Source organism: Mytilus californianus, unplaced genomic scaffold (genome assembly GCF_021869535.1).
Source record: "Mytilus californianus isolate M0D057914Y unplaced genomic scaffold, xbMytCali1.0.p SCAF_3, whole genome shotgun sequence".
NCBI lineage: Eukaryota > Metazoa > Mollusca > Bivalvia > Mytilida > Mytilidae > Mytilus > Mytilus californianus.
The window spans coordinates 11,451,220-11,474,284 of NW_026262679.1; the positions used below are offsets into that span (position 1 = coordinate 11,451,220).

Consider the following 23,065-nt stretch of genomic DNA (forward strand, 5'->3'; position numbering starts at 1 on the left):
AAATACAGTGCAAATTCCTATTCTTTGATTTATGCACTTAAATGACCTGTTTAGTTGCAAACGATTCAGCTATCATGTGCAGAAATTTTAAAAATAACCTTTTTCCCACTTGCCTGATAAAAGTAAAATTAAAGTTTTGCAGGTAAAAATTGAGAGAATCTGCCGAATGGCAATTTAAAACCTTATTCAGGATAATGCAATCATATTGTAGTCTTGTTTGGGGGCAAAATATACACAAAACAATCTCGGGGTTACGGATTCTTTATTTCAAAGTATATATATTTTATTAGGGCCCCGCCTAGTGGCGGGTCGCCCTATAGTGATCAGTCTGTCTGTCCGTCCAAAACAAATTGTGTCCGCTCTATATCTAGAGAACCGTTATAATTTCATACTTTATACTTGACATGTATATTAACCAACACCAGAGGGTGTGTCATAATGTTTGTACAACTTCCTAGGTCAAAGTTCAAGGTCAGCAGGGCCCACAGAGATGGCTCCCATCTCAATGATGTCTAGTTAATGGGTGTAATCTAATTAAATAACTATATAGCTTTAAAACATTATGTTAACAATTATGAACAAGAAAACTGTTTACTTTTCTGAGCATTACAATAATAAAAGAATAATATATAATTTCAGTAAGTTTGGAAAATAGTGATCTCCAATTCTATTGTTTAACTAAATACAAATATCTAATCATAATTCATATTTCGGTGCATTAGTACACATTATAACAGTCATGTAATAAACTATTAAATACCAAATTTAAACAAACATATTTAAGAATAACATATACATTCAAAGCAAAATATATGTGCAAACAAAACATTAAGCACTTTCTAAAGCAGACATTACAATTATAAAGTATAACGCACAAAGATTCAACATAACAAAACCTACCTCACAGGTATCTGTAGAAGCTTGAAATACGATTATAACAAATCATGTCAGGTTGATGCAAACATGGTGCATCATCAAAATGGTGAATACCTGCAGTACAAACATTAAAATCACAACTAACCTATTCTTAATATATATGACTTTATTTAGTATCTGAAATTATTATAAAACATTCATTCTATAAGATTCAATAGTTTAATCCAATTTACTGAAATTATTATAAAACATTCATTCTATAAGATTCAATAGTTTAATCCAATTTACTGAAATTATTATAAAACATTCATTCTATAAGATTCAATAGTTTAATCCAATTTACTGAAATTATTATAAAACATTCATTCTATAAGATTCAATAGTTTAATCCAATTTACTGAAATTATTATAAAACATTCATTCTATAAGATTCAATAGTTTAATCTAATTGACTGAAATTTCAATAGTTTAATCCAATTTACTGAAATTTAGCTGTTTATATAATTTACCATATTTAACCATAAAAACACAATTATTAAAGAGATTTTAATAGATATAAGAAGATGTGGTATAAGTGCCAATGAGACAACTCTCCATCCAAGTCAAAATTTATAAAAGTGAACCATTATAGGTCATAGTAAGGTCTTCAACACGGAGCCTTGGCTCACACCGAACAGCAAGCTATAAAGGGCCCCAAACATTACTAGTGTAAAACCATTCAAACGGGAAAACCAACGGTCTAATCTATATAAGAAACGAGAAACACTTATGAACCACATCAACAAACGACAACTACTGAACATCAGATTCCTGACTTAGGACAGGTACAAACAATTGCAGTGGGTTTAAACGTTTTAATGGTACCAAACCTTCACCCTTATCTGAAACAATAGTGTAACATCACAACATAGAAAGCCACACTATAAGATATCAATTGAAATTGAAATGGCTTAACTCAATCAAAAGACATATTAACACCAGTGAACATACACTGAACAAATAAATTTAATCTATGATACAATGTAAATACAAAGTCATAAATTGATAAAGACATCAAATATCTCATTTTAAGTTCTTTTATATTTTCTATTATTACATTTACATATCAAATGTATACATCATTCAAACATGCATTCATTCATAACATTCATAAATCATGCATAAATTTGGTTATAAGTATAGATAATTAATATATTAGTATAAGAAGAAACATCAAAACCAAACTCCAAAAACAGAATATAATTATACAATTTACTAAGACTAGAAAATGGTGTCCATTATCAAAAACTGACCATCTAGAATATATACTTCCAGCCAAAGAATTGAGAACTAATCAATGCCAATAAAACCTCATTCAAACACCTGATAAAGCCACACCTGAGCGAACCTGAAATTTACACTCAGTATAGTTTAACCATGCAATAATCTTACGGTAATAAACATAATACTACAGTAGTGATAACTATATCTTCTGAAATAATAAAGTTAAATTAAAAATAGAAATATCAAACTTACATATAAGATAAAAATATTCTAAAATACCTATCAAACTTACGTATAAAATAAAAATATTCTAAATTACCACTTTACCACAATATAATGGTTAAATTCAGACAAGATGCCTTCTCAGGAATTTTGTGATGTATGAACATGTAGTAATGATTATTATTATACTGAACATTAAACAGCCAGCCAGCCATCCATCTTCAAAAGTGTTATTTATTATTATGACCTGAACATAGTTTAAACGTTCAGCAATTAGTTATTAAGTGTAGATACATGTATTCTTTTAGGGCTAGCTGTAATCACTTGTACTTACCCTATAGATAAGTAAGTCAACAAATCTGATTCTATCTTTGTCTCTACAAACTTAACATCTGCTGATTTAATGACTGTGAGAATAAAGCTTTTGATGGACTGATGATTTAATGATGTGTGAAAATTCTGCAGTAGATGCCACTTCTTTTTGTCAGGTCTTTTTATTTACTTACTATGTACCCCAGACTAAATGCAGAGATTTCTTCCTAATGTTACATATCAGAAAAGAAAAATAATATTAAAAATGTATCTTCTCCAATGATTTTTTAATTTACGCCTAAAGTGCAAAGTTTTTGTAAAATGTTTTAAAAACATTTTAGAAAAAATATAATTAGAGTAAATTGTTGGTCCTTCTCTAAAATTGAATGAAGTAAAAGTTACTTAGCTTTGCCTAATGTAATTTGCAAATGTAGTTGTTTTTCTTAATACATGTATAATGTCTTGTGCAAATGCTTTCATTTCTGCTAATTTAAAAGATAGCTTTATTTTTTGTGATAAACATATTATCTGTAGTTGACCATGATACTTAAGATCACAGACGTTCCCTTAAATCTTTATTTGGCAAGACAAAATGTATGACACTTCGCAAAAGTGAGTGTTACCCGATGCCAATAGGTCAAGTGTCAAGAATCAATGTCTATTGTATGATGAATCAGTTGTATTTTACATCAATCTCCTTATTTGACAAAACTTTTGAAAGTTTCATATCAGTGATTTTGCCAGAGCTCGTCATTTTCGTCATTTATGAAAAGATTTTCTAAATGACATAAGTTTTTTTGATATAATTAGTCACTAAAATTTGTAAAAAAAATTTCGTACGGAAATCTTCAATTTTACATGGCGTCATTTTTATGACAAGTTTACGACCCAGAGCTAATCAACATTCACAGAAGTTGTCATAATTTGTTGTTACAGGTAATCTGCCTATCTGATAGGAAAAAAATAATTTATTTGTCAATAGAATCGGTCAGTGGACATTTTTGATTTTAATCAATTTATCATACGATCATTATTTGCAACGTTTACCGGAGTTTCATGATACAAATGTACTTAACTACAAGATGAAAACTGTAATGAACTCAATCAATTATCTTGAAATCTGTATAATTTTGAAGATTAGACATGTTTCTGTCCAGTTCTGATTTAATATCGACGCCATTAATTTTGTATTCATTTCTACTGTGTGTAAGCCTCCTCTGGTAGGAACACCTCTAATCCAAGGAAGACAACTCAAGTTTATCCTTTTCTCAATACTGATAGACAAACTCAAGAACTGTCTGATAGTATATCCTTCTACAATTAAGGTTGAAAACATATGTAGGTCACTTCAGTCATGGTGCCTAAATGAGGAGGTCTTTGGGGGGGTCTTCATTATTTATTCTTATTTTATTTTTTTTGCCATTTTTCTTCATCTTAATTCATTATACCCCCGCTTTAAAAAAGTGGGGGTATACTGTTTTACCACTGTCAGTCCGTCCATCCGTCAGTCTGTCCATCCCTCCCATGAATATTTTTCAGCTATACCGTGTAATGCATTTTCAAATTCATCACTCAACAATTTCCTGTTTACCGAACACTTACATCATTTTACAATAACTATTTAGATATTCCAAATGCATATGTGTGCGGGGGTATCATCAGTGAGCAGTAGCTTGCAGTTTCACTTGTTTTGATAATTATTTTCTATTTTTTATGCCCCTGCCGTAGCGGAGGGGGCATTAAGTTTTACCCTTGTCCGTACATACGTCCCAAAATTGGACGTTCTAGAGTAATGCCCCTTTACAAATGAATAAAATTGCTGAATTTTTCGTTTCCGTTCTATAACTTTAGTTTGCCTCAACCAAATATTATGAAACTTATACATAATGCTTATAACCACAAAACACAGATCAAGTTTGAATTTAGTTCTATATTACCACCCTATAACTCCCTATTCTTTATTTTTTTGGTCCATTTGTTTGTATTCTTTGTTAATCAACCCATTATCTTTATTCTGTAACACATCCAGATCCTCAGCTGACATGGCTAAGGACAGGAAACTTAAATCTTACTATTTTTTCTTGGGTGTATTCTAAAGGGACTTGTCTCAGAAATAAGATGCTAGGTGTTCTATTTTCAGGCAAATAGCAGCTATTTTATGTTAACAATAATATCTATTTTAGATGTCAAAAAAGCTACTTTTTAAATGTGATATGCATCTTTATTAACATATCAGTTTTTATTTTGTTTAATCTTTATTATTTAATATTTTTGTATATATACTACTGAAATGCTGAAAAAGAAAATGAAAGATCACATTAAACATGTTTTTGCGTGTATTAAAGCCCTTGTAACAACTGCCCTAGACTTATGCTGTTACCCAAAATAGGTCTGTTTCATATAATGCAAAAGTGACTAAAGCCCTCAGAATCCAAGCTTAAACCCCCCTGTTTCATATGCAGTATAATTTACCTTCAAATGTTAATTCACGATTGTCAAACTGAAGAATCTTAGATATTTATCTTAAGTCACTCACTTTTGGTAAAAAGCAATATGAAAATTAATTCAATCTTTAGGGGCCAGATTAGTTTGTTTAATACAAGTAGATATAAAAATCAAACAATTTATTTTTTCAGAATTTTTACAAATATTACAAAGATATGGTTGCCAGGAAACAGAAACATCACCATGCTACCAGCAGAACTTGTTCACAAACTTGTGGGATGTATTTAATGGTCTTTAAAAAGGTATGATGGTCATAGTTGAATGTCATTTAACAATTAAACATTATAAGAAATATTTTTGTTGCAATATACATTTGGAGTATACATCAATGAGACAGCAACCCAACTAAACAAATAACCATAAGAAATCTAGAAGTCAGCATACAATATTCATCAATGGAAATGTGTCTATACAGTATGTAGAGCTCTTAATTGCCTAGGGTCTAACAAATTGTGAATAAAATAACAGTCTTAAAATATCAACAAAAATTAATGAAAAACTAAACTTAATAATTATGATATGGTTAATGCAGATTTAAATTGTCTGAATTTAGATATTTGTTTTGATGAAGAAACAATTTTTTTCCTAAATTTCTAATATCTTCTGTAAAATTGATGCTTTACAAATAATTACAATTAAAATATATGAATATATTGACAGATCTGGGTACAAGCTGTGAGTGTATGGTTTGTTTTTTTCGTTACCTTGGCAATTTTTCCAGGAGTATGGGCTAATATAAAGAGAATAGATTTCCCTTTGGAAGGTAAGCAGATAGGTTAAAATAGATTTTTGTCACGCCTTGACGGAGTTTGGAGACTCATTGATTTTGCTCAGTTCTTATTATTTTTCTTCTTGGGGTCTATTTAGGGGTATTTTGAGGGGCCTACAGGAGGGATGGATTTACTATAGAACCCTATGGGATTTTTATTTTTTTATAAATTTTCAAATGACTATAACTTGAAAACAGTAAGTGATAGACACACACAGTCTTCAGTAATGATAACAGGACAATAAAACAAATCAAATAAAATATAGGTTGCATCCCTGGGGTCAGCCCCCTTTAATTTGAGAATGTGCTTTTATCGTGTTAACGGTCAAGATCCCCACACCTAAACCATATATATTCTTGTATGGGACAATAAAACAAATCAAATTAAATATTGGGGGAGTCCCCAGGGTTACCTCATCCCCTTCTGTTTGAGAACTTGTTAACTGTCGAGATCCCCACCCCTAGACCATATATATTCATGTATGACACAATAAAACAAATCAAATGAAAAATAGCAGGAGTCCCTATTGGTCACCCCCACCCCCTCCTGTTTGAGAACTTGTAAAATGTGGAGATCCCCACCCCTAGACCATATATATTCATGTATGACACAATAAAACAAATCAAATGAAATATAGCAGGAGTCCCTCTGGGTCACCCCCACCCCCTCCTGTTTGAGAACTTGTAAACTGTTGAGATCCCCACCCCTAGACAATATATATTCATGTATGACGTAATAAAACAAATCAAATGAAATATAGCAGGAGTCCCTCTGGGTCACCCCCGTCCCCTCCTGTTTGAGAACTTGTAAACGGTTGAGATCCCCACCCCGAAACTATATATATTCTTGTATGACACAATAAAACAAATCAAATGAAATATTGGGGGAGTCTTCGGGGTTACCTCATCCCCTTCTGTTTGAGAACTTGTAAACGGTTGAGATAACCACCCTTAAACCATATATATTCTTGTATGGGACAATAAAACAAATCAAGTGAAATATTTGGGGTTACCTCATCCCCTTCTGTTTGAGAACTTGTAAACAGTCGAGATCCCCACCCCTAAACCATATATATTCTTGTATGGGACAATAAAACAAATCAAATGAAATATAGCAGGAGTCCCTCTGGGTCACCCCCACCCCTTCCTGTTTGAGAACTTGTAAACAGCCCACATCCCCACCCCTAGACCATATATATTCATGTATGAGACAATAAAATAAATCAAATGAAATATAGCAGGAGTCCCTCTGGGTCACCCCCACCCCCTCCTGTTTGAGAACTTGTAAACGGTCGAGATCCCAACCCCTAAACCATATCTATTCTTGTATGGGACAATAGAACAAATCAAATGAAATAAAGGGAAAGTCCCTGGGGGTCACTCCATCTCCTCCTGTTAGAGAACTTGTAAACGGTCGAGATCCCCACCCCTAAACCATATATATTCATGTATGGGACAATAAAACAAATCAAATGATATATAGGGGGAGTCCCTGGGGGTCACCCCCACCACATCCTGTTTGAGAACTTGTAAACGGTCGAGATCCTCACCCCTAAAACATATATATTCTTGTATGGGACAATGAAACAAATCAAATGAAACATAGGGGAAGTCCACGGGGGTCACCCCACCACCCTTCTTTTTGAAAACTTGTAAATGGTCAAGATTCCCACCCCTAAACCATATATATTCTTGTATGGAACAATGAAACAAATCAAATGATATATTGGGGAAGTCCATGGGGGTCACCCAATCTCCTATTTTTTTATACGCCCGTTTACGGGACTTATTATGGTATACCGTTGTCCGTCTGTCTGTCCGTCCGTCCATCTGCCGTCAGACATATCGGACATTAACTCGAATACGCTTTAACCAATTTGCATAAAACTTTTGGAATTGTTTATATCTATTCACGTGAGCTCCCTTTCGTTTTTTATAAATTTTAGATTTTACGTTTCCGAGTTATGGGGTTTTATTCATTAAAAAAAGAGGGATTTTCCAGATTTCGGACAATAACTCAAGAATGCTTTCACCAACTTGCAAGAAGTTTTGGTTAATTGTTTATATCTATTGACATGAGCCCCCTTTAGATATTATAAATTTTAGAATTTACGTTTCCAAGTTACGGGGTTTTATTCATAAAAAAAGGGGGGGTTTTTCAGTTTTTGGACAATAACTCAAAAATGCTTTCAGCAGTTCTCATGAAACTTTGATGAATTGTTGATATCTATTGATGTAAGGGCCCTTTAGAATTTTATAAATTTTAAATTTTACATTTCCGAGTTTTTGGGTTTTTATTCATTAAAAAAGGGGGGATTTTCCAGTTTTCAGACAATAACTCAAAAATGCTTTCAGCAATTCTTATGAAACTTTGGTGAATTGATTATATCTATTGATGTAAGCTCCCTTTACAATTTTATAAATTTTATTTGTTTATAGTCTGACAACAGATTTAGTAAGTATAGCGCAACAGCAGTGTATTGCACAACAGCAAGAAATCTTTAATTGAATAGTGTTACGCTCTGGTCATTGGCCTCATGTCATAAACTTAAAACGTGTATTTTTCATTTTCTAGTTGTGGCCTTCGTTCCACACTTCTCCATGCAGATGTCCCTGGATACGCCTCGTATGGTATTTTTATGAAAGGAGTGGGTTACCTGAACTTAAATCTATTAAAAGATGCTATTTAATTGATGTATCATCTTCATTTACAGGTGCATTTGTCCAAATTCGTCTCTGTTCATCGCTACTTTCACTTTTCGGCACCATTCTGTAAGTTGTGTATTTTCTTGTGCATTATGTCAATTGTGGGCGGAGCCAAAAGTATAAATAGCAAGTTTCCATGCACCGAGTGGGCTTTTCACCTCAATGCAGAATGTTCATGGTTTTAAATTGTAAACACAATCATATTGCACCAAGCTAAATATTATTTACGCTGGAATATGACAAAATCATATAAGCTTCGGACAGAAATTGGTAAATGTCTTCTCCAAAACTTTATAAAAAGATTTTAATTCATTGATCAAAGACTACCCTGAAACCCTGTCGTCTGCCGTATTGCACCAAACTGTGTAGTCGGTGTTTACATTTTTGCTAGCACCAAGCAGATTTGCTCGGTGCTGCACCAAGTGAAATTACTTGGTGAAAAAGTATTTTTATTTAATAGAAAGCTTCTAAATATTTAATTATTAGTCTTTTATTCATCCTTATGAAATTATATGAGGTCCAATTTATATAACCTGCACAAAGCAGGGTCCCAAATTATTTGCTGTGCATCAAACTAGATTTTCTTGCACCAAGTGCTAGTAGGAATCATTATTGAGTATTTTTAGGGACAAATGCACCAATATTTATTATAAGATATATCTCTATTCATGTGTTTTATGAACTGCTGTTGTATTGCTTAAGCAGAAATAATAGAATTAATACAATTTATGAACTCCTATATGATGTTTATTATTATTTCCTTCACCAGAGGCCCACATAAGTAATGACGGGTATAGACAAGAAAACCCTGGAACATTACAATATAAATTCAATTCTGACATATACTGTAAATTAAGAAATTATTGCGATGTTTTTATTATTGCGAAAAATGCGACAGGGTTATAATCGCAATAATTTAAACTCGCATTTTGAAATATTTTATGTGAATTAACAGGATTGTTCTCAAAATCGCAAAAATTAGAATCGCATTTTGTCTAAAATGACAAAATCGCAATAATAAATGTACGCAATAATTTCTGAATTTACAGTAACCAATTTCAAGTTCTTTGACTACATTTATTCAGAAACCTATAATATGTCAAATATTTAATTACAATCCAAATTAAGACCTGTATCAAGCTTGAATATTGTGTCCATTTTTGCCCCAACTGTTCAGGGTTGGACCTCTGTGGGCATATCCAGCTGCGCTCAGCGAAGCAGTTTATAAACATTCAAATTGGTTTAAACAGGATGAAACCTGTTGTATCAAAACAGAAAAGTGTGCATTTTCCTCTTAAATCTGAGCTAGATGACAGATTTAATGGCCTTATGGTGCAACTCAGTTCTTCATTGTACCATATGCGATTTTGTTATAAAATACCAAATGTAAAGAAACATCACTGCCAGCATAAAAAGTAAAGTCATTGTAATAATCATGCAGAAAAATCAGTCATAGGAAATTTGAGTTTTTTCTTCATTATTATACTGCATTCTTTTCCTTGTTTGGCCTTTTTAGCTTTTTTGATTTGACCGTCACTGGTGAGTTTTGTGGAAAAAAAGTGTGTCTGGTGTTAAATTTTTGATTCAGCCATGCTGGATCTATGCGATCACTCTGGTTTTGGAGATGGTGCACAATTCTAAGTTGAAGACATGTCATGAAAATAATTATGTGTTTCTATGACTTGCAGAAACTTTATACACCATTTTAATCATCAACTGCCAACTTTTAATATGCTATTTGTCCTTAGATTATGAAAATGTTGGGCGAACAACTTATTTATTTTAGATATACACTTGCATATAGTTCCTTTGTAAATCAAAACTTATATTAAATTGCCATTTATTTATTAATGTGGAAAATGTGATTTATCAAATTTAAGCAGTTGATAAGAATAATGAAAGTGTTTTATCAGTATCTTATGTTCCTATAAGACACTGAATAAAATTTGGTTCAAGATGTGTATTGATATCAGAGTTGATTCCCACACTTTTTTGAAATGCTATTATTCCCATGCTTGCATTAGGCAAATGAGATTATTGATACAATAACAGTATGATGGACAGCTGCCATGATTTTCAAACAATTGCACTCAAAGTAAGTACTAACTAGATTAAACTCAACTCAATTGCAGTCTTAATTGACCACAGTTATATTGATATATTGTGAGTTGATAATCATACTGGTATTGAGGTCAAGACTTTGTGTATTCAATTTATTACACACCATTATTAAACTGAATGCACAAAATCTTGACCTAAATAGTTATAAAATCAGTGTCATAATCATTTGACATAAGTTAATAATTAAGGTCTATTTAAGTTACAATTATCCGTAATTTGTTGCATAACTCTTACCTGAGCATTTTCTGCAATAAATTTATTTGTATATTCCCCATTATCATGCTATTTAACAGTAATTGGAATTATCTCAGCATTAGGTATTTGTACATGTATATTTGAATACAGGAAATGTATTTTTTCCTTACTGAAAAATTAACACCAATTTAGATAAAAGTTAATTATTTATTTTTTGTTGTTGTTGAAAAAGTGCATTTTTAATGCCTCTTTCAGGAAATTATTAAGCCAGTTAGTTATATGGCATATAAAAAATATGCTACACATTTGAAGATTTCCCTTAACATTCTTGTCAGAATCATTGAATTTCAAAATTAATGTTTCAAAAAATAAAAAGATGTAAAAAAAATCTGACAGTGTCTTCAATTAAAATACCAAAATAATTTGCATCAATGTTGCAAAATCTCCATCTTTTGGCAATAGAATAGAAATTTTACAGAAAATTTATAAAAATGAAGATAACAAAATAATTATTGAAAGTATGGTCAGAAAAAATGTCAGACTAGCTACATAATTGGCTGAATCACAACATCCATGATGCTTTGATTTTTGCCTGGTATCTATGATGAGTTTATTTCTGGAAAATCCTCTTAATATTATCTTTCAAAGGTAAATATTTATTCTGCTGAATTAAATTGGTCTTTGTCATTACAATTATTGTATGTAGTCAATTTGTAGTATGTGTTGAAATCTATTAACTACTATAGTATATTTCTAATGTCTTTTTTTCAGACCAGTATTGGGCACCAATATTCTGCTTCCTGAGTTTCAATCTATTTGCTTTCTTAGGAAATTTGACCTCAGAATTTGTACGTGTGGTAAGTGGATTTATATCAATTAACAATACACAATCCAAACTTATATGCAAGTGTTCCCCATAGAACTGTACAATCCAAACTTACATGCAAGTACTCCCCATAGAACTGTTCAATCCAAACTTACATGCAAGTACTCCCCATAGAACTGTTCAATCCAAACTTACATGCAAGTATTCCCCATTGAATTGTATAATCCAAACTAACATGTAATTACTCCCCATAGATCTGTACAATCCAAACTTACATGCAAGTAATCCCCATAGAAATGTATAATCCAAACTTGCATGCAAGTATTCCCCATAGATTATAATTGTATAATCCAAACTAACATGTAATTACTCCCCATAGAACTGTATAATCCAAACTTACATGCAAGTAATCCCCATAGAACTGTATAATCCAAACTTACATGCAAGTAATCCCCATAGAACTGTATAATCCAAACTTACATGCAAGTATTCCCTATAGAATTGTATAATCCAAACTTACATGTAATTACTCCCCATAGATCTGTAGAATCCAAACTTACATGCAAGTACTCCCCATAGAACTGTATAACCCACCATGATAGAAACACTTGTTGTGGAAATCCCTGTTCTGAAATGTTTAAAACACCTACATAGCACCCCTGAAAGTAAGATAAAAGTTGATAACAGAAAACTCAAATGCTGATAAGAATTTTTTTTGATTTATCAAACAAACATTTTATAATCTTTTGTACCAACAACAACATGTATAATGATCAAACTTTTATCTGAAATCTCTCTTCACATTTAAAGACATTTGAAAATGCTCTCTAATAAATAATATAGTTTACAAGAACATTTAAAGGATGCTATATGCTGTAAAAATAACATTAAAACGAAATAGTAAAACAGAAAATGTGGACAACTTATCCAAATTCAATATCCACTGCTACAAATAATACTTTCACTTTGTATGACACAAGTTACTTATGATATTTTTTTTTGTGCCCCCGCCGTAGCGGAGGGGCATTTAGTTTTACCCTTGTCCGTCTGTAGGTACGTCTGTACGTCCCAAAATTGGTTTCCTTTCTATTACTTTAGTTTGCTTCAACCAAATGTTATGAAACTTATACACAATGCTTATTACCACAAAACACAGATCGAGTTCGAATTTTGGTGGCGTCATTTTTACTGTTCTAGAGTTATGCCGTTTACAAATGGAAAAATTCAGCATTCTCCAACTTAAGGTTGCCTCAACCAAATGTTATGAAACTTATACACAATGCTTATTACCACAAAGCTCAGATCAAGTACAAATTTGGTTAACGTCACTTTTACCATGGACACATTCCCCATGATAAATCATCATCAAAAGTTATACATAGAAATCTGCCAAATGACCCTCTCATCTATTAAAATAACTCCCAAAGTACCCTGAATACATTCATCTTTTAATAAATTATTATATAACTAAAGTTTTTATTTACAATATCGCAGAATTGTCAGGAAGTTGAGAATTGCTTAGATAAGTATTTGTTTTGAAGAACATGAATATTTCATCTTTTATGACTTTATTTTCCAGCCAGGACATAAATGGGTGTGGATTCCAGTTGCCATACGAGGATTACTTGTACCGTTCTTCCTAATGTGTAATTTTAAGCCAGAAGAGAGAATTTTTGATGTGATAATAGAAAATGACTACATCTACATTGTTGGAGGAGTAGTTCTAGGATTTACAAGTGGATATTTCAGTAGTCTCTGTATGATGTATGGACCAAAGTAAGTCAGTAGTCTCTGTATGATGTATGGACCAAAGTAAGTCAGTAGTCTTTGTATGATGTATGTACCAAAGTAATTCAGTAGTCTCTGTATGATGTATGGACCAAAGTAAGTCAGTAGTCTCTGTATGATGTATGGACCAAAGTAAGTCAGTAGTCTCTGTATGATGTATGGACCAAAGTAAGTCAGTAGATGTAGGGGAAGGAGGGGGGATCTACATTGTTGAAGGAGTAGTTCTAGGATTTACAAGTGGATATATCAGTAGTCTCTGTATGATGTATGGACCAAAGTAAGTCAGTAGATGTAGTGGAAGGGGGGATCTACATTGTTGGAGTAGTTCTAGGATTTACAAGTGGATATTTCAGTAGTCTCTGTATGATGTATGGACCAAAGTAAGTCAGTAGATGTAGGGGAAGGGGGGGATCTACATTGTTGGAGGAGTAGTTCTAGGATTTACAAGTGGATATTTCAGTAGTCTCTGTATGATGTATGGACCAAAGTAAGTCAGTAGATGTAGGGGAAGGGGGGGGATCTCCATTGTTGGAGGAGTAGTTCTAGGATTTACAAGTGGATATTTCAGTAGTCTCTGTATGATGTATGGACCAAAGTAAGTCAGTAGATGTAGGGGAAGGGGGGATCTACATTGTTGGAGGAGTAGTTCTAGGATTTACAAGTGGATATTTCAGTAGTCTCTATGATGTATGGACCAAAGTAAGTCAGTAGGTGTAGGGGAAGGGGGGGGGTCTACATTGTTGGAGGAGTAGTTCTAGGATTTACAAGTGGATATTTCAGTAGTCTCTGTATGATGTATGGACCAAAGTAAGTCAGTAGATGTAGGGGAAGGGGGGATCTACATTGTTGGAGGAGTAGTTCTAGGATTTACAAGTGGATATTTCAGTAGTCTCTGTATGATGTATGGACCAAAGTAAGTCAGTAGATGTAGGGGAAGGGGGGATCTACATTGTTGGAGGAGTAGTTCTAGGATTTACAAGTGGATATTTCAGTAGTCTCTGTATGATGTATGGACCAAAGTAAGTCAGTAGATGTAGGGGAAGGGGGATCTACATTGTTGGAGGAGTAGTTCTAGGATTTACAAGTGGATATTTCAGTAGTCTCTGTATGATGTATGGACCAAAGTAAGTCAGTAGTCTCTGTATGATGTATGGACCAAAGTAAGTCAGTAGTCTCTGTATGATGTATGGACCAAAGTAAGTCAGTAGTCTCTGTATGATGTATGGACCAAAGTAAGTCAGTAGTCTCTGTATGATGTATGGACCAAAGTAAGTCAGTAGATGTAGTGGAAGGGGGGGGGGGGCATTTTGTAAAAAAAAATTCTCACCACTTCACATTTCTTGGCTTGAATCAGTACTTAATTGGTCAATTCTTCTATCAGTACTGTGCATGTTAATTTTCATTTTCTATGTAGGTGAAAGGCAACAGTAAAGTAAATAAAACTAAGGAAATGTGCTTAAAATGAAGGATATGATCAAAGTTAAAAATAAAAAAAAAAACATAAGAAAAAGAAAATTTAACAAACATAGCAAAAGTAATATACTTAATAAGATGATTCAAATATTTCGATTTTTTAAACAACTGCTCATAATATTACCAGAAATGATCACAGAACTTATTGAATAATTTGATGTTGTAGGTTGGTAGATCAGCAGTATGCAGGAACAGCTGGAATGATCATGGCATTCTTCTTGGTTTTGGGTATTGGTACTGGTGTCAACTTCTCTCTGATTTTAGGCTTGATAACAACCAGACCAGTGGCTTAATCATTAACCATCAGAGTACTGACTTGATCTCAACACATATCTTACAGATCAATAGAGTTGTGGAGAAGTGATGGAATCATTTTATTTGGGTGTCTGTTTTTATTGTTAATACAAGTTAATCTTCTTTTAAGAATAATAAGTTGACGAAGAGTGTTAATGGCACCTTTTTTATACGACCGCGGTCATATATTGGTATGACGTTGACGTTGGCGTCGTCGTCCGAAGACACATTGGTTTTCGCACTCTAACTTTAGTTTAAGTGAATGGATCTCTATTAAATTTTACCATAAGGTTCAATACCACAAAAGGAAGGTGGGGATTGATTTTGGGGGTTATGGTACCAACAGTTAAGGAATTTAGGGGCCAAAAATAAGCATTTTTGTAACTTCCAGACATAACTTGTGTGTTAGTGAATGGATCTCTCTGACATTGTACCACAAGGTTCCATATCACAAAGGGAATGCTGGGATTGATTTTGGGGGTAATTGCCTCCACATTTTTAGGAATTAGGGGCCAAAAAGGGGCAAAAAACAAGCATTTTTCTAGTTTCATGACAATAACTTGTGTGTAAGTAAGTGTATGGATCTCTCTGACATTGTACCACAAGGTTCCATATCACAAAAGGAATGCTGGGATTGATTTTGGGGGTAATTGCCTCCAAATTTTAGGAATTAGGGGCCAAAAAGGGGCAAAAAACAAGCATTTTTCTAGTTTCATGACAATAACTTGTGTGTAAGTGTATTGATCTTTATGAAATTGTACAGGTTCCATATCACAAAGGGAAAGCTGGAAATGAGTTTGGGGGTAATTGCCCAAAACGTTTAGGAATAAGGGGCAAAAAAATAAGCATTTTTCTAGTTTCCAGACAATAACTTGTGTTCAAGTGTATGGATCTCTCTGAAATTGTACTGCAAGGTACCATACCACAAAGGGAATGCTGGGATTGATTTTGGGGGTAATTGCCTCAAAATTTTAGGAATTAGGGGCCATAAAAGGGGAAAAAAAACAAGCATTTTTCTAGTTTCAGGACAATAACTTGTGTGTAAGTGTATTGATCTTTATGAAATTGTACTACAAGGTTCCATATCACAAAGGGAAAGCTGGGTTTGAGTTTGGGGGTAATTGCCCTAAACTTTTAGGAATTTGGGGCCAAAAAGGGGCAAAAAAACAAGCATTTTTCTAGTTTCCAGACAATAACTTGTGTTGAAGTGTATGGATCTCTCTGAAATTGTACTGCAAGGTACCATACCACAAAGGGAAGGCTGGGATTGAGTTTGGGGTGATGAATCATAAGGGGGTTCAAAAAATTGGGGGGGGGGGGGGGGGGGTTTCCTTATTTTTCTTTAAAATTTTCCATTTTAAATTGGTTATTTCTGATTTATATATAAAAGCAAATAATAATGATATGGTTTGAATAAGTAAATTAAAATTTTTAAGTTCTTAGACCACATTCATTCTGTGTCAGAAACCTATGCTGTGTCAAATATTTAATTACAATCCAAATTCAGTGCTGTATCAAGCTTGAATGTTGTGTCCATACTTGCCCCAACTGTTCAGGGTTCGACCTCTGGGGTCGTATCAAGCTGCGCCCCAGTGGAGCATTTTATTTTGAAAGTCCCTAATGTTAGTGTAAATTTTTCAGTCTTCCTACAATATAGAAAAGTTGTTAACTTACCTAGCCAAAAGCCGTAGTTAACTATTTTATTCACTTGTTGTCCATCACCAGGTAACATATCCTCCTCTTAAATCTTTAGTCAACCTAAACCAAAAGGCCATTCACAATCTGGGATGTCTAGTTAAAATTTTGTCAGATTTTCTTGCTAACCAACTAACATATTGACCGTAACTAAAATTAGAATATATGGGGTAAAACATTTGTTACACTTTTTGTTATGTGTTTATTATTTTTGGTGAAATGCTTCTGAATAGTTGTGTACAGATAACATAATGCTCAGAATTTTGTTACGGAGTTCCCGAAAGATTTTGCTTTATTTTATTTATTTATTTATTTTTTAAGGGGGTCAAGCTTCATAGTTTGTATGCCTCTAGATCAGCCTTGTAAGCCTCAGAATTGGGTAGCCCTGCTCTTTTTTTTTTCTGAGTGGGATTTTAAGAGTCATTCACTGCATGTTTGAGGCTGAAGTGGTAGCATACATTATTTACAGGATTGTTTCCTACCAGTTTCAGTGGATAAATACCATAAACCGAATGGGAAATTATTCTACAAACAGTTTTTCTTAATTTTTTTTTATTAGTTCAGATGAGTTAATTTAGATGATTGATGATAAACATTTCCATGGGTGAATAATTTAGTCTATGTACATTTGATTCTAGTTTAATATTGTGTTCAAGTAGAAACATGTGTAAGTCTCTGCTTATTGTTGGAGTAACTTTAATATTCTTTAATAAGTTTTGGTGCTTATTTTGTAACTCTACGGGTCTACCCACGCTTTACATGAATACATATAAATTTCTATAGTTGAAGTAACTTTAAGTTATTATTTGATAACTTTTCTTTTGGTGCTTTTTCTTGGTAGCTACTCTACGTCTACGGGTCTACCCAAGCTTTACATAAATTCTTTCACTGCCTCATTTATTTTTTCAAAACATGAATTCACAGGTGTATGAAGAAATTGAAATATCCATGCTCTTTATGTAGAGAAAATCTTCATAGATGTTCTCTTTACCATGGCCAGATTTCAGCATATTATTTATAGAGAATTTCATTGTTGCGAATGGCAATAACTTCAGATAATATTTCAATCTTATTTTTTATGCATTTAAATATTGCACTGCCATAATGGGCATTAATGAAATCATAGTACAAATATATATTAGTCACTGTCTACAAAATCTGCATGAAGCACAATCAAATTTGTGAAATGTTTAGTTAAAAGAGCATTTTATAAAACCATGACATAAACCTGACAATTTCCATTTACTGAAATCCATTAATTGTAAAGTCAATCATTTAAGTTAGTTTCAATCATCATTTTTAAAGTTTTTTAAACCCATTTTATCATTTTTATCAGTTCTTGCTCAATGGTCACTATATTTAATCTATCCCAGAATTGGTTATAAAAGTATTAAGTAATGTGAAAAACATGTTAAAGTTGTTTAAATGAACCATACTGTATGATTGGCCGTGACAAATAAAGGTAAGGCAAGGGATTCAATCCCTCCCTTTGTTCAAATTAATGGTGCAAACATATTTAAACTTTATGGGATAATCCCTCTTTTTTACAAGCTGAACCTGTTGAATTTTTCATTAAAATATTTCATGGATTTTCTGAAATAGGACCATGACTGAGCATAGAAGTGATGTTAATAAATTATATTAATCTAATTTCACCCTACCCCCTTGTTTTGTAACATAAGTGAAGTTGTTGGGTTGTAGCTAATGTTTATGAATGTCTAGAATACAATTTGTGAATACTGATATAATGATTATTGCTAAGAAATCTTGTTAACAGTGACATTAGATTTCATTGTTTACCTGTTAACAGTGACATTAGATTTCATTGTTAACAGCTTTATTTGTTACACCTGTTATTGATTACTTGTTACAAAGGATACATGTATGTTTGTTACTTTGTTAATGAAACTTATCAGTTATGACGAACATATTAATGTTAAGTTTTTTTATCCAATGATAACTTCTTTTCCAATACACAAATATCAATTATAGAATATTCTCTGCATTTTGATTGTTATCAAACCTTTTTATGATAGCATCACTAGTCAGCTGTGGCAGCAAATCTAATTAATTATTCTCTAAGACCATGCTAATCGACGTTATCAAAATTTATGTCTATTATTATGTAACGTAAGTTTTTTTTAATGAAACTTTTATTTTGGATTTCATTGTATTGTTATGTTTGATAATGAAAAAGCTTATTACCAGTATACCATTGTTAAAGGTAAAGAAAAGACCCACTATTTTAGACTGCCATGTGATGGATACATAGATCAGCAGACTCAGGGATGATATAATATAGCTGATTATGTTCCTCTGTAGAGGCATCTATTTAATGTGGAAAATATAATTGCATTTTAAACACTCTCTATCATACATGTCTTGTTAGATTTGTATTTAAAAAAATTAACCAAAAAAATTTTATTGGAGTTATTGCCCCTGGACTAATTGATGTACTGCACCTGTGGACATGGAATGCTGGTTGTTATGCCCCAGCCATAGGCAATGCAGGCATTAAGTGTTACACTTGACAGTCCTTCTATCCCTCCCATTTTCGTTTCCACACTCTAACAAGTTTTTCTCATCCAAAATTTATGAAACTCGTACACAATGCTAAGAACAAAAACTTAAAAGAGTTCGAATTTGGGCAGTGAGTCACTTACCGTTCTAGAGTTGTGCCCATTTTAACTTGGAAAATTGCAAAGCTTAAGCGTTGCTTGTCCTCAGATTTATTTTTCGTTTCTTTCTTTCTTTTTTTAAACATAGTTTTGAAAAAGAAAGAGAATGTAAATATTTTGATGCCAAATTTTATGATGACATAAAGTGATGCTCAGTTTCATTGATCAAGTTTGACTATCTATAACTTTATCAAAAATTTAATTTGCTTTTAACTTTTAGACAAAATTATATGGTTGATGTTGCATAGTTTCAGCATTTGACTGTATCATTTTGGTGGGACCATCGACCTTCAGTTAAAATCAATGAAATGGGTTTGTTGCATGTACAAGATTGAACTTTCATATTTACGTTTACTGTTTTATGACGATTTGTTTTTGAAGAATAGTAAGATATTGGTAGAATTTAAGTCTTCTTCTTTGAGAATATATAGAAAAGGAGTGTTTTTAAGAAATTTTGCATTGGTATGTTTTTTTATTCCATTTGTTACTGTCATGTGTGTGTGAGTGTTTTTGTTATAGTATTTTGTTTTGTAATTTTTTATAAACAAGTTTTTACTGTTTTTGTTGAAATTTTCTAACAATTTCCAGTCAGTTATATGACACCTGTTTTTATTTATAGTCCATAAATCTTGAAAAAATATAGATTAAAAACTTGATTTCTTGCTTTGTACAGTCTTTTTGTATGTATTATACAAACTGAGGAAAAAAGAATCTATTGAATTTACCCCCACTACAGAAAGATCACCAACTTAAATTAAATTATTGTAAACTTACTGCTCAAATTTTAAAAAATTGTCCAACTTTGTTTAATAAAAAATAATCAATTTGTAGAAATGAATTTTAGAATATTTCTGAAGAAATATGAAATACGGCCTATCAAATCACATGAAAAATATCCAAGTATTCATTTTGCTTGGCTGGACATTCTGTACAATTTTGGTTGCCTGGACATTCTGTACAATTTTGGTTGCCTGGACATTTTGTACATTTTTGCTTGCCATGACATTCTGTACAATTTTGCTTGCCTTGACATTCTGTACAATTAAAACTTCAAAAAAAATCATTCCAGTCTTACATTTCATTTTTCCTCATTCACAAAACCTATATTAATCTAAAGGTTTTAAGCTTCAAATCAGTTCTAATATATTTTTTTTTCAAAAATGTTAAATATTGGTACCAATGAAATCAAATGAATAGATTGCATTTGTATTTGTCTTACATGCCTGCCAACTCTTTGAAAGTCCCCATGGGGGTTTTAGTGAGCGACAACAATTCTTTTTTCGACAGATTTTGCGTGTGCTGTTTTGTGGTCTAGAAAAATTGTCATATTTGTATGATGAGCTTACAAGCCTTTTTCTAAAGTTTATTAGCATGATTCTAGTTATAATTAATATATCAGTAGAAAAGATGTATCTGTAGCTAGAAGACCAGGATTTATTTTCTTGTGTTAGGATATTAAATGATTGTTGACGTTTAAAATTTAAAATTATGCACAAAGAAGGACTTTTATCAGGTTGGGAATATCACCCAGGTATGGTCTTAGTTAAAGTACATGAAAAAGAAAATATAATGATTGATGAAAATGGTTATTTGGAAAGGGATTCAAGTGTTTCTGATGGTCTATAAAAAGACCTCATTCTGATGAATTGTTTTTCCAAATATTGTTTGTTTTCAGTTCTTGTAGAAATGAACAGGTATGTCCCAGACAACATGGTCTGACGTTATGTACATACTTTCACTTTTACTTTTATTTTAGCGGCAGTATTAAAAATTATTGTCTCATTTTGGATAGCAGTTAACAAAATTTTGTATTATTTAAATTTCTATGTTTTGTTGAGTGAGTGCTTGTGTCTTTATGTGCTTGTTTATGTTTGTGCTTGTGTCTTTTTGTGCTTGTTTATGTTTGTTGTGCTAGTTTTTTCTTTGTTTTTTTGCTATGTTCTCACTTTTTTGTTGCACATACTTATTTATTTTCATGGATATTAAGGTATTTATTCTTAGCATAGGGTCTGTTTATATCAAACTTCTTCACAGCCTTGTGCTTAGTTCAAAATATGTATAAACAATAGATGTGTCCCATTTGTACAGAAAATGATTAATGTTAAAAAGTTACATAAAAATCATTAATAAATGCCTGATAAATCAAGTGTGAAATTAAAGGTTTTATAATGAGTGGGATACTGCTTTATATCAACATGTTGTTTGGCAAGTTTATTATTATTTTTTGATTAAATAAGGATTCTTAATATCAAGATAAATTTAATTGTCATGAGTTGTTAAACCTATTTCTCTTTGTAAATCTTTTCTCCTTGTGTGGTCTAGTATTTATTTACATATCATCAGCTAAGATGTTGACTTTATTTGGTAGAATTTTTCAATATTCAAATATTGACTCCCTTTGAGCCATTGTATAAGTGTACACATGACTTTTCTTTATTTACTCATCCATGACTGAAAGAGTAAATTATAATTGTTAGTACATTTTGTGTTCAAAATTGGCCAGTTTTCACAAACAATCTTTACTATTAAAACAAAATATGAATACTATTCATTGTTTACCCTCTTGACATCACATATGGTCTGTATTGAGATATCATTTAATGTATTTTTTGGTAATTTTATATTATTTCCAGTTGTACATGCCCATATAGTTCTTTCAAAAGATAAATTTTATATCCTTTATAGACAGTACATAAACCTAATTGTTGAATAAATACATTTACACAAGTAAGCCAGGTTTTCTAACATCCAAGATTAAAAGTTTTCTATTTGCATACCAAGGAGTTTTTTTAAAACAAACTATTCTTGCAGAATGATATAAAAAAGGATAATATATTAACTCTGTACAAAATTTCAAAACCACTACATATATGTATACAAAATGTGTTCTCTTCTATCAGGGCATTACCATCAAAACATTCTTGTAACAGACCATTAAATGTGCACTTCTTTCAGGTCATTACCATCGAAACATTTTTGTAATAGACCATTAAATGTTCACTTCTTTCAGGGCATTACCATCGAAACATTCTTGTAATAGACCATTAAATGTGTTCTTTCTTATAGATTTTAAAGTTGAATTACAAAGGGATCTAATTGAATGTGCTTTCTTTGCATAGTTGGAGTTTAGATGGAATAACCCTGATAAATCTCAGAACAGGTCTTGCCAAGTATTTTTATATAAGTTTATTTTTTAGAATATTTTGTGTTTAAAAAAATAGAAATGGAAAGGAAGGTTTAAGAAAGGGAAGCGTACTGTTGATTATATCAAGCTTTATCTATTGTAAAAACATAAAAGTTAAATAAAATCAGAACGATGATAACTATCAATTAGTGAATTGA

The 23,065-nt window shown here is 32.1% G+C and overlaps 1 protein-coding gene across 3 annotated transcripts in view; it reads left to right on the plus strand.

Moving 5' to 3' along the window:
- Positions 1 to 16,682, plus strand: part of LOC127732968 (equilibrative nucleoside transporter 1-like) — a 54,148-nt gene extending 37,466 nt beyond the window's left edge. For 2 of the 3 annotated variants that reach the window (XM_052242210.1, XM_052242211.1), the window contains exons 11-15: positions 5,310 to 5,420; positions 5,839 to 5,941; positions 11,741 to 11,826; positions 13,375 to 13,571; positions 15,223 to 16,682. In XM_052242210.1, coding sequence (XP_052098170.1) covers positions 5,310 to 5,420; positions 5,839 to 5,941; positions 11,741 to 11,826; positions 13,375 to 13,571; positions 15,223 to 15,349 — 624 coding nt within the window. In that variant the 3' untranslated portion in view covers positions 15,350 to 16,682. Of the gene's footprint in view, positions 1 to 5,309; positions 5,421 to 5,838; positions 5,942 to 11,740; positions 11,827 to 13,374; positions 13,608 to 15,222 lie in introns of all 3 variants that reach the window. The other variant, XM_052242212.1, reaches the window with a different exon arrangement.
- Positions 16,683 to 23,065: the final 6,383 nt, after the last annotated feature.